This window comes from Ceratotherium simum, chromosome 3 (genome assembly GCF_057802395.1).
Source record: "Ceratotherium simum simum isolate JZ-2026a chromosome 3, ASM5780239v1, whole genome shotgun sequence".
In the NCBI taxonomy this organism is placed as follows: domain Eukaryota; kingdom Metazoa; phylum Chordata; class Mammalia; order Perissodactyla; family Rhinocerotidae; genus Ceratotherium; species Ceratotherium simum.
This window is the reverse complement of record NC_141902.1, coordinates 79,641,880-79,654,654: the sequence shown is the minus strand read 5'-3', so window position 1 is coordinate 79,654,654 and position 12,775 is coordinate 79,641,880. Positions and strand designations below refer to the sequence as shown.

General features: G+C 55.1%; 1 protein-coding gene and 1 long non-coding RNA gene across 3 annotated transcripts in view; one reads left to right on the top strand and one right to left on the bottom strand.

Moving 5' to 3' along the window:
• PCSK6 (proprotein convertase subtilisin/kexin type 6) overlaps window positions 1–1,752 on the bottom strand; it is a 188,450-nt gene extending 186,698 nt beyond the window's left edge. For both annotated transcript variants that reach the window (XM_087428846.1, XM_087428847.1), the window contains exon 1: window positions 1,468–1,752. In XM_087428846.1, coding sequence (XP_087284972.1) covers window positions 1,468–1,737 — 270 coding nt within the window. In that variant the 5' untranslated portion in view covers window positions 1,738–1,752. The remainder of the gene's footprint in view (window positions 1–1,467) is intronic.
• Window positions 1,753–1,917: 165 nt separating this feature from the next.
• Window positions 1,918–12,309, top strand: LOC147917662 (uncharacterized). The gene is made up of 4 exons (XR_015551741.1): window positions 1,918–2,091; window positions 2,600–2,798; window positions 10,783–10,938; window positions 12,064–12,309. It is a non-coding gene; the product is annotated as an uncharacterized LOC147917662 (long non-coding RNA).
• The last annotated feature ends 466 nt before the right edge of the window (window positions 12,310–12,775 follow it).

Here is a 12,775-nt window from a genome sequence, read left to right as displayed (position 1 = left end):
GACCATCAGCCAGGGAGATTTAGGAACTACGGAGAGAAACGAAGCCAGAGCTACCCAAAGGCAAACTCTTAAATCACAGGATCTTTGAAGAGACTTGAACCGTCAAAACATAAAAAACAATATACAAAAGATGTGATGGCTTTCTTTCAGATACACTCTGACCCCCCGGGTGAAGCACAGTTCAAACAGCAGAATCCACTTTTCTGAAAGGCCACACATCTCACATTAGCAGCACCCACAACTGACTTAGGATGCAGAAGAAATGTCATTTACCACACTTTAATGGCTTCTGTCATGGATAATGCTGAAACTAAATTTAACACTGCCTGGCACTAGTGTTTGAGTTACCACAGAGTTACTCCCTGTCACTTCACTTGATCGTGTAGTTTGTAGGAGACCTGTTAACTGCCCTGAGAGGTCCCCTGGTGGGACTGCACACTTGAGCCTGCTGAGGCCCCTCCAGGGCCATAAATCAGGATCACTCCCCTCACCCCACCCCCCCTCCACGGGGTTGGAGCAGGAAAAAGGGACCTCTCTCGGCATCCTTTGGAGTAATGCCACCTTCCTGCCCCGGGCTTGTCCTCTCTTGCTAGCTGACAGCCGTAGTGACAGCCCAGGCCGCGGGAGGGCTCCTGGCTCACCAGCCAGGGTCAGGCCCTGAGCTGGCGCTCTGCTGCCAGACAACACTGGATCGTCCCAACAACTGCACGCGGTACACACTGTCACTGACTTGCCTAAGGTCACAGGGCTAGTATGCTGAGAGCTGCCATTAGAATCACGCACAAAAGCCCAGAAACAAAGCAAACTTCCCCCATGCCCAGAGGGGTTTTAAACGTAGGACCCCCAACTCCAACCCCTGGCGCGGCTGCTGGGTCTCACGCTGTCGGGAAAGCCTCCCTGGCCGCGGCTCCCAGGCGCAGGCACCGAGCCGCCCTCTCTCCGGGAGCCGCGGACACCAATGGAGCGCGGCTCCCGAGACGCCGGGCCATGCGCATGTCACCCAGCGAGCCCCGGCCGCCCCGGCGCGCGCACAGGGTCCGGAGCCCCGCGCCGCCCGTCGAGGGCAGAGGGCCCGGCGTGACGAAGCCGGAGCTCCGAGGCCAGGGAGCGCTTGGTGGGCACTGAGGACAGCGCCCGCGGGCAGAGCGCGGCGCCCGAGACAGGCTCCCACTCCTGCCCAGCCGGGCAGGTGTCCGCGCCGGGCCCCCCTGCCCGGGAGCTGCCCGGCCGCCGGGCCTGCGTGGGCGCCCACGAGGACCACCTGGTCCTCTCTGCCGAGTGTCCCGCGCGCCGCGCTCCCCGGCGACTCCCCGCAGGGCGCCTCGGCCGCCTCCGACCGTGCGGGCCGAGCCGTCCCGGACCCCTGCCCACCCGCGGCCGCGGCGCCGAGAGCCCGGCGGAGACGCCCCCTCGCGCCGTGCCCGCGGCGGCCGGCAAAGTTTTCCGCGCGGGGCCAGCCGCACTCACCTGGCCCAAGTTGAGGTAGCCGTGCGCCGCGGCCACGCGGTCCGCCGCGGCCGGGCCGCCCAGCACTTGCACTGCCCAGTGGTTGGTGTAGACGGGGCGCGGCGGCGGCGCGGAGCAGGCGGCGGGCAGCGCCAGCAGCAGCAGCCAGCGCCAGGGGCGCGGCGCGAGCGGCCGGAGCCCGGGCCCGCCGGCGCCCCCCACGTCCGCGGCGGCGGTGGCGGCCCGGGGCGGCGGCCGGGGCCCGGGCGCAGGCGGCGCGCGCGGAGGCATGGCAGCGGCAGGCTCGCGCGGCGCCCGAGCGGCGAGTGCGCCGGGGGTGGGGTGCCGCCTTTAAAGCCGCTCCGCGCCGGGGAAGCGCCGCCGCCGCCGCCGCTGCGGGCGGGAGCGAGGAGGAGGCGGCGGCCGCGGCGCGCTCCCGCCCGCGCGGCCCGGTGGCGCCCGGGGCCCGCCGCAAGCTCGGGATCCGGCGGCGCGGCGGCGGCAGGGAGGCCCGAGACGCCCCCCACCGGGGAACTTCCGCAGACTTTGGGGCTCTCGGGTCACAGACAGGCCAGGGCGGCCGGAGCGGCAGCCTGGGCCCCGCGTGTTCTACTAGGAGCCAAGAGGGCCCTGGGGGCATCGCAGGTGAGTCCAGACTGGTGGGCTCAGGCCGGCGCCCGCCCACCTGTGGGGCATCTAGAGGCCTCATTCACCTGGTTGGGTTTGACCTCGTTCACGGGTGGCCTTGCTCATCTCAGCGTGAGACAGTGGGCTTGCAAGGGTTCTGGGTTCTAGGGGAAAGAAGCCACAAGGAAAGACGAGGTCATGGTCCTGTCCAGAAGAGGCCTTATTGAAAGGGCACGTTAAGTGGGGCAAAGACATTTGGCAGAGTAGTTGGGTTCCTTGAAGTACAGGAGAAACCTGGCGGTAGAACCCCGAGGCTACAGCCCACCTGGGGACACAGGGGGTGCAGGTGAACCCCACACTGTCCACTGCATATCTGTGTGACCTCGGGCAAGCTGCTGTCCATGTTGAGCACAGCGCTCCACCTGTAACGGGAGTGACAATGGTTTCTGCCCCATAGGGCTGTGTTGAGGATGACGTGAGCTTTCGCCATGCAATAAGCTGCTGATAAACGTTTTTATGAGCCCAGGTTCTGCCACATGTTCGGCGTTCACTGGTTGTGTGAACTCTTGAAAGCTCCCACTGAGCTGGGACCAGTCGGTGGGAAAGTGAGTTGCATCATCCGCGCCCCTGCTGCCTGAAGCCGCCTGGAATCCAGTAGATAAGTATGTGTGTGCGCCCTGGAGAATTTTGGAAATGTTCACACCAGGAACAAGAAATGGTGAGAGGTGAGTTTCACTTCAGGATCTTGTCTCCCATTCCCTCCAAGATCCATTGGTCCCAACTGGCCCCATGTGGAAAGCAAGCCTTTCCCCTGATCAGTATAGGAGGGGAAACGAAAAATAGGTGGAGAAGGCCTTGAGGTGGGAAGGAAACCGCGGATCTGATGCTGTTTCCAGGAGCAGTCCCTTTAGTTCAGAGGGCTGTCTTGGACTTGCTTTAGTCTATGGCTTGGCAGATAGAAGGTGGATGATGAGGGGCAGGAGGGGGTGGGGAGAGAGCAGGATCCACGGTGATGGCTTCCCCAGGTCCTTCCCGGCCTCCCTCTCAGGAGCCCTTTAGTTTCGTAACTGACATGATTCATCCTTTCTGCAGGCGTGAGTCACCCCAATGGAGGTGGGAGAACGGGAGGCCCCACAGGGACAAGCCAAATCCTTGTTCACAAGGGCTCCTGCCAGGGCCCCTCTTGGAACCTGGGGATTGATTTTCCACACATTCTTCCCTTTTCTGCACTAGATGCAACTTCTCCCCACTTCTCTCCCCTGACCAAGTGGGGTCAGCTCCCTGGGCAGACACTGAAGGCCTGCCACATGCTGCAGAATGCAGGGCCCTTATGTTCTTCCTGCAGACGGCCTAGACACTCGCCTGTCCCTGCCCACTCGAGAGGCAGGAGGCCCTAACGCACACTGGGCTGCCCTAGAGGAGACCCCATGACCCCTATTGGGCAGAAACAGTACCCAGAACCTCAGCCCATTGCTGACTAATGTCACCCTGGCTGCCCACAGAGGAGGGACGCTGGACTGAGTCAGCGGGCTGGATTAGAGGCCTCACTCTGTCACTGACCAGCAATGCATCTGGGCGACACCTGTCACCTTTCTGACCCCTCTTGGCTGGACTGTCTCTCGGCGCTGTCCCAGATCCTGTGCTGTACTTCGAGTATGTGGCCCTTTTCAAGATAATGCTACACTGCACATAATCTAAGTTGTTATGAAGCAGCTTGTGCCTCCCAAGAGGGCACCCCCACAACAGCAGTGATTTTGACAGGCAGAGATAAGGGCTTTTCCATAATAATTTAGTAGATTAAGGGATTCAGCCTACTGAACTGAGAGGAGACTGAAATGCATCTGAATTTTTATTTGGAGGGATCTGAATTTATTTTATTAACAGATCTGGTCCTTTTGGGCTAAACTTGCCATTTATCGTGAAAGTGCCTGGGCAATATCTTGGCTTCAGTGTTTTAGGAAGACCAGCTTCCCAAAATGAACATCGTAAATCAAATTGCCTCCTGTGGGTTTCCTGTTGATTTACAGGGTGACGGGCTTAGCTCAGTCACAGAAGTACCAGCTCTTTGCGTTGTGATAGGATCTGTAATAAAACTTGGCTCCTCTTCATGCAGGGAGGGGATTTACTACTCCCTCAGGCTCCAGCTCTCCAGATGGCCCTTAGTGCCGCACAGCTCTGTGGGGGAGTGGGTGGGGGCCCTGTCACCTCCCTAGGTCAGCAGGTCTGGGGATGGACACGACATAGACCAGAAGGGTGATTGGAGCCTGGTCATATTTCTGAAGTTTTAGAAAACGCTACTTCAGAGGTGTGATAGGTATATTAGCATCTTCCCAAATCAGACAAGAGGAGGAAGCATCACTGGGAAGATGATATTGAATTATGTGTCCTCCTTCCCACTGTTGATCCCTTTACAGCAAGTATAGGATTGCACAGCTGGGGCCAAGGAATGCCCAGTACTGCCAGGACCACTGGACAGTAGAAGACTTCACATAGTGTCTAGGGGTATGTTGAAACAGAATTTGATCCAGAAATTGCCTCCCTTTAGGCAATAGACACTTTACTGAAAAATTACATTTCTGGACATGTGCTAGGTTCAGTGGGCCAGGGTGGCATCACTCAGAGTGTCTGACGGGCACGACCTTCAGAATATTGGAGAAGAGCATGCGCTAGAAGCCCAGCTGCACCTCTACTCATGTGTAACCTCAGGCAGGGTGCTCCAGGATCCTCTGCTGGAAATGGCAGTAATGACGCTGTCCCCATGCAGGGGCGCTACAATGCTGACAGGAGCTGATGTGTGCAAAGCTCCCTGCCCAGCGCCTGGCACAGAGTAAGCACTCAACAATGGTGACAACGATGACCACTGCTGCCCCTGGGTGGCGGGAGCCCTCCGGTTGGGATGGAATGGGTGAGGCTGTACACTTTGTCCCTCTGTGGGGTTTCACAGGCATATAAACGTTCCATCCTTCAATCATGCCTAGTTTCACATTTTCTCTCATGTTAACATCCCTGAAATCAGGGAACATCTCACGTCTGGTGTTTTGCAGTCACTACTGGCCTAGACCAAAATTGAGTTCTTCCAGAGAGGATCAGTGTTTGCTTCTGCCAGTGATCTGGGGCACCAGCTCCTGAGACCCCTTGGGGACCACATGGGTAGTGTGACTCCAGACTAAGAACGAGCTTATTGTTCAAATGATAAGTGCAGGACATTTCTCTGGATTTCTCCCTCCTTCCATCATGGCCAAGGTAGAGACCGGTGGGTTCCTTGCTGTCGCTCTCTGTGTGGCGGGCTTGTTTCTCATATTCTCCTACACAGGCAGCATACCCTTTCATTGTTGCAACTTTCTGGAGGGGTGCCCTGTGAGGCTTCCCAACGTGGACATTTTTTCTTTCTTAGTAATACATGAAATCTTGATACATCTTCCAATTGAGGGTGTCTCTTAGATTTGATGACATATGGTATTAAAGCCTTCAAGACATAGTGCAGCAAAGATACCTGTTTAACTCTTTCAAATGTATTTGATCTTTTTTTGTAGCATCTATGAGCATCCTACAGCCAAGGTACAGAGAGTGCAGTGTTAATGAAAACCTGCTGTGAATCCTTTGGATTCAAGGCTCTTCTGTTACCTGGGTAGTTTGAATTTTCAAATGCTACCTCTCTGTCAGGAGACCACCTGGGATGCTTCGGAGTGCTGGCGCATGGTGTTCAAAGGTGCGATGCCTGATGGGACTCACAGGGGCATTCCTTAGAGCTGACAGCCCCTCCGCCAAGCCCGGTTAATACACAAGGTCCCCTTGCCTAGGGGACAGGAGATGCTGACACAGACACCACACACAGCAAGTGGGCCTGAGATGAGGGGGCGCCCAGGAAAGAGGAGACCTCTGCCTCCCTCCAGCTCCGTCCCAGAGAAACCTTTCCCCAGGCTCCGTGTTTCTACAAACCAGGGGTCACCCTGCTGGCTCCACTTATCTGCCTTTCACACTTTTCTTTTCTCATTTTCATTCACCCCAGATCCCACACACAGCTGCTCCTGCCTGCAGTAGTGGCTCAGGAGTCTTCCTTCCTCATCCTTCTCTGTGCTCTGCCTTCCCCGCTGTGTTTGTGCCAGTTTGTCTCACTGTCTCCTCAGTGTGGGCTCTGATTCATCTGGGGCTCTACTCCTTTCTGGGGTGGGGAGGGCGTGGAGCAGCTCGAGGCCCACCCAACTTCCACCCACTCTTTGCCTCTCTGGTTAGACTCCCCCTTTATATCTAGTTCCTCATTGTCTTAAGAGAAAGCCTTGTGAAAACTGCTTCTAAAAACAATTATCTTGGATCTAGCAATTATATATCTCAATGTTCCTTTCATAAACTCCCACGGGGAAATTTAGTGTCAAACAAGGAATTTAGAAGCAAAAAAGCTGAAACTCCCTGAGAAGCTCTTCCCAACTAAGAATGAAAGCTTTGCAATTTATCTGGTTTTCCTTTTTGCCTTGGCTTCCAGGAGGCTCAGAGCCACATGATAGAAAATCATAATTGTTTATTTCCTCCTTGCTGGAGCAGTTAGGATGCCTTTGGTTACAAGTACTAGAATACCCAACTAAAAGGAGCACAAACCATAAGGACGGTTTTTTATTTCACAAACAGGAATTTGGTGATAGGTGGATCCAGGGTTATTAATTCAGGGCTCAAGATAGCTTTTCTATACTTTGCCTGGCTTTCTCCTCATGTGCCTAGATAACTTCCACAGATTGGAGCCTTTTATCCTCTCAAGATAGCCTCCAAGGAAGGAAGGGCAGAAACGACCTTCCCTCTCTTGAGTGTCTCTCGTCTTCTTAGGGAGGAGACGCCCAGAACTCCTAGCTCATTTCCCCTCAGGCCCTATTGACTAGACTGGGTCACAAGCCCACCCCTCTCTGCCAAGTCATCATTGACAATGTGAGTGGGGTTACCCAGGTTGGTTTGTGTTAGTCTTGGCTGTTTTCCTGGGGACACATTCCCCAAGCACATTACTGCCCCAGATTGAGCAAAGCCAGAGATCTATTGGCAAGAGGCGGCTCCAGGAAGGCTGTTGGGTGGGCCCCAGCAGGTCTACCACTCCTCTCGGTTTCTATTGTATCACCTTCATATAGATCCTGTTAGGCACACAGCAGACGGCAAATGAATGGTTATTGAAAAGAAGGAGGGAAGGGAGGGAGGGAGGGGCTGCCCCACCCCCATGCCAAGCAGACCCTCAGGATGGCGTTGCATTTTACTCAAGTCAAGCACATCGGCCGCAGGATGTGACTCTTATTCCTGTGTGGAGACATCATTTTGACTCCAGGAGGAGTTTCAGGTTTGTTGCCTAAATACTGTTCGCAAGTGAGAGTAAATTAGGAACTTGAGCTCCCTCCAGAGTCATGGCAAATGGAGCGAGGCAGAAGACGGGGTGGGAGTTGGGGGGGTTGCAGGCACATGCCAGAGAGAAGAAGAGCTAGAAAATGAGTCCTTTCTAGACAAGAATTATTTTGGGAACCCGAGAGTATACGCAAATAATGGGACAGTGCATCTCAGGGACGTAAATGAAGTAGCCTGGCTGGGTGGGGATGGGGAGTTGGCTGGCTGTTTTCTTCCTGGCAAGTTCCCCTTCCTGGAAAGCAGATCCCACTCTGTAGCTTCTCTCTTACCCCAAGGAAACAAAGGCCAGAAGGCACAAACACGTTAGTTCTCTGACCTCCTGCCCTTGGGTAGGGGGTCTCGCTGCCCCTCTCATAGCTGCCCCTTGTTGCCCCAGACCCCAGAGAATCCCTCCCTCTGTGGAATCTTGCTCTGGCAATTACCCGCGCTCCTGACCGTTCATCTTTTCCTTTCCCAGATCCTCCCCTGCAGCTGTGCATTTACCAGAGCTCCCCGACTCGACAAAGGCATCCCCACTCCTGCGCCCCCTTCACACCACCTCTCTGTCTCTCCCCCTGTCTTCACCGCCCATGCCCTGGAAAAGGTCACTTCACTCTTCACCTGAGAGTCACTGTGGACCCAGCTCTCCGCTGACTCGGCACCTGCACGCACAGTCGACCGTAGCTGGAGAAGAGGCAAACCAGCCTGGGTCTCCCTGACACTCCTCGTCACACACCTCTGCAGTCGGGCTGAATCCGCCTCTTTTCCACGACTGTTCTACCCTTCTTTCTCCAATTCCCAGCCCCTCCTCCGCTAACCTCAGTCTCAGCTGCCAGCTCTGCTTCCTTCTTAACGTCTTTCTCAGAAGAGACCTTCCTCCCCTGCACCCGCCCTGTCGGCTCTGCTTCCCCACGGCGGCTGTAGGGGGGGCGCCTGCTCCTATTGAGGACCTCCCCCACCAGCCCCATGCTGACCCCTCCCCATGTCAGTTACTCAAGGGTGTCCCTGCACCATTGCTGCGTTATCTCTGTGCACTTATCTCTGATGAATTTCTCCTGCTGAATTATCTCTGTTTACTTACAAACATGCTGTTGTTCCATCCATCTTAAAAATAAAACAACAAAAAACTCTCTCCTACCCTCCCGTTTCTCTTCTTCCCTTCTTAGCAAAGCAAAACTTTCAAAAGAGTTGTCTTCACCCACTGTCTCAATTTCTCTCCTGCTGTCTCTTAAACCCAATGAGGCCACACTCTCACTGCCCACCGTTGCACTCTGTCACCGTCAGCAGTAGCCCTGAGTTGCTAAATCCAGTAGTCAGTTCTCGGTCCGTCCGTGGGAGCCCTGCCTGCAGCATTCACCTGGCTGAGCACGCTTGTCCTTGAAGCACCCCCCACGTGGCCTCCAGGACACCCCTCCCCACCCCCTGGTTCCCCTCCCACCTCAGTGGCTGCTCCTCTCAGTCTCCATTGCCAGTTCCTTCCCAGCATCAAGTGCCCAAGCCCAGTTCTTGGGCTTCTCTCTTCCTCCACTCCCCTGGTGATGTCCGCCATTCTCGTAACTAAAGACGCCCGTGACATGCTGATGGCTCCCAACGTGTATCGTTGGCTTGGACCTCGCTCCTGAGCTCCAGGCGGCCAATGACTTCTCCACTTGGGTGTCTAAGGCATGTCACAAAAACCGGGCTCCTGATCTCCGTCCCCCACTCCATCCCCAGTTTTCCCCACCACAGTGAAATGCAACTCCAAAGCCTGCCATCCTCCTTGACCCCTCCCCTCACACCGTGTCTGGGCTGTCAGCGAATCCAATTGTTTCTACCTTAGAAATCCACCCAGAGTCTGACCACTTCCACTGCCACCACCCCGGGCCAGGCCACCCTCACCTCTCACCTGGTGTAACTCAACAGCCTCCTAAGTGCCTTCCCTGTTTAGCCCTTGCCCCCTTGAGTCAATCCTCAACACGGAGGATCATGTGGAAACGGAAGTCAGATGGGCCACCCTCGGCTTAAAATTCTCCCACAGCTTCCAGTCTCACGCAGAGCAAAATCCAAAGTCCATACAATGCCCCAAATTCCCATATGCTCTACCCCCACCCCCACCCCCACCACACACAATGGAGTCTGTCAAATGCTGGAAAAGCATTGAACTGCATGGTTCAGGCTTTCTGGAGGAAGTGACTTTTAAGCTGAGCTCAAGAAATAAACAGGAAATAGCCAGATGAGTGGACCATCAGTCAGGTCCAAGTGGGAAAGCAGAAATCATACAAGTATTTACAGTGGAAGGAACTGGTGACACAGGCAATGAAAAGCTGAGATGGGGATGGAAGAGCGACCTAAGAGAAGCACAGTCTCTCCCGGGTGGGTTACCCAGGTGTTACCCAGCTCCAGGCAGAGCTCCTGGCATGGGACCAGCATGTGCAAAGGCCCTGAGGCAGGAGGAAGGTGGTGTGGAAGAGCTAGAGGTGAGGCAGAGGGGCAGGGGCACTGATAATGAAAGAAGTGAGGCATGAGAGGAGACAGGAGGGATGGCCAGAGGCCAGGCTGTGACAGCTGCATCAACCCCGGCAAGAATTTGGACTTGATTCCAAGAGGAGTGTAAAGCAGAGGAGGGACTCTTCCCACTGTTCCAACCGTCCTAACCTCAGTGGCTCTCACACCTGATCTGCAGCCTCTCTCTGTCTTCAGAAGGCCACCCCTTGGCTCCCACATCTTTAGCTCTTTGCTCAACGTCTCCACTGTCTCTGCCTCTTATACCCAGAGCAACCTACGCCAGCCTCCTCGCCTCACCCTGCCCAGACCCTGGCCTCCAGGGTTCCCTGTGGCATCCACAGAACTGTGGTTCCCTCAGTGACCCCGAGTGGTCTCTGCCTGACTCCTGCCTCTCTCACCCGTCGCCTCCTCCCCATCCCCACGGCTCCCGTCCCTGCCGCGGTCCTCATGCACACACGGGCTGTCATGATAACTTCCCACGTGGTCTCTGGCTCCAGCCCACTGCCCCTCAACCCACCGTCTTGGTTCCCAAGCACTCTTGTAGCCTACTTACACCATCATGAGGCTCTGTGGCCAGCAGGGTGGAGACCAAGCTTGGGGGCACAGCCCTCACAGCCTTGAGCAAGCTGGCGCTGTCTTTCCTGCTCTTCCTGCCCCACCGTGGGGCCAAACACTGTTCCCAAACGGACTAGCCATTCAGGCCCGGGCAGCTTGGCTGTCACCACTTCCGCCCTGGGCATGCCTCCCTCCACTCTCCTCCCGCACACTCAGGTTCATCCTCGCAGGCCCATGCCATAGGTCACCTCCTCTGTGAAGCCTTCCTTAACTGAAAGCCCCCCTCCCTCACTCCAGCCCTCTCCTCTTTGTCCCCAGGCAGAATTGCTCACCTGCCCATGTTCCCTTATGTTTTGGGGCCCAACGGTGATGACTGGTGGTGGAATCTCTCACGCCCAGCTCAGCACCCAACTGGCAGTTGGATCTCAGTAGCTGCTTTTCATCTCACGGGGCTCCCCGGGCTCCCCTTTCCTGGTAAGATGAAGCCTCAGACCCAGTGGTCTTGCTCTACCCTCGTTTAAACAAGATAGAACCTCTGATCTAGTATTTTCCTACAGCAGCCTCTTCCAGAACCTTGGGAATGGGGTTGGCTAGTCTGACTGGGTAGGCAAGGCCATGAAGGGAATCCAATAGGTTTAAAAAAAATCCATTAGAGCCTGGATTTTTCCCCTAAATGTGATAGCCCGCTCTAATCCTAAATGTCACTCCTCCCGGGTTATCTTTCCCTCAATATTAGGTGACAATGATTTTCCTAAAAGATCAAGAACTGAAGACCTGACTGTAGATTTCCTGGAGCCAGCAGCAGACACAGGGCCAAGGGCAGCAGGATCTGGATCTCGGTTCACGCTGACCAGCCTGTGAGCAGGGCAGGCTTCAGGCTTGCTGAGCAGGGGCCACGGGGGTGCAAAAGGGATTCCTGAGGCATCAATACATTCAGTGAAACAAGATTCCAGTAGATGAGAGAAGGCTAGTGACCACAAGACCTTAAGAAGCAAGACACAAAGGCCTTCACGTTCCTTTCCAAGTGCTGCGGCGATTTTCCGCTGATTTTAGCATAACTTCCTGCAGGATTGCCTTAGTGCAGGCTTCTGCAGCCCCATCTCTGAGGCAGGGTGGGGCAGTGGTTAGGGATGTGGGCTCTGGGCTGAGCGTGGAATTCAGCCCAGCACTTGCTGGCTGTGTCACTTTGGACAGGTCACTTGTCCTCCTCTGCCTCAGTTTCCTGCATCGAAGATGAGATATAAAATGGTACCTCCTTGTGGAGAGTGAATGAGGTCATCCATGCAGGACTGGGACAGTGCCTGCAGCCTGCGAGCTGGCAGCAAACCTCCCCGAGACGTGTGTCCTTGGTTTGGCAGACGCTGACATGGTTGTGGTGACAGCAGACGCGTGGGGCGGTGGGGCGTTGTGCCCAGTTACATTTAGACGTTACTAAAACCTAAATGGTTCCCGTTATCTTGCTTGGCTCTATGTAGTGGATTTAGGACTTCCAAAAATCCACTTGAGGCTTTTTATATACTCCTCACTATTTATAGTCTAAACTCTCCCAAATCCCCAGCCCAGCCAAAATCATTCCTGCTACACTTTCTCTCCACCTAGACTTACCAGCGGCAGAGAGTAGAGCTGCGTGATCTGTGGCCCCGACAAGCCCTCACTCTTTCTCCTCCAGGAGTGAGACCTAGGAGTTCCTCTGTCCTTTGCAAGTGCTGCCACGCGGAAACCGCGGGGTTACCTGCCATCATGTCTGATTCCTCCCACTCGTAGGAACTCCAGCAACGCCACCATTCCTGCCATTTGATGTTCGGTTTTTTAAAAGGTTGAAAATTTGGTAAACAAACAACGGGTCTGCGGCTCAAATGATTTTGTGTCTGGCTCTCTTCATCTGGATTGGGGCCAATTCCCATATTCTCTTTCTTTCTCATTCTGAGCCTTTTCTCCCTCCATCCTGTAAAATGGTCCTTTCATTAGAAACCAGCAAAAGGAGCAGTATGCTCTCTCCTGAGCATGTAGCCATCACGAGTCACAGGTGGTCACTGCTGTTAAGAAGAAAACCTACGCCTCTCAGGTCAAAGCTCATGGTGGATTTTGCAGCACACAGCAGGGCCACTGACAGCATGACAGGAAGTGATGCTCGGGTCCTGTCCCACGGAATAGGCAGGGAATGGTCCGAATGGAGAAGGATCGCCCAGGCGGGAATATGAGAGGCAGCATAGCACTGTGGTTAGAGCAGAGATTCTTGAACTGACCATCAGGGTTCTCATTTCAGCTCTGCCACTTCCTAGCTGTGTGACCTCGGGCAAGAAGGCTAACC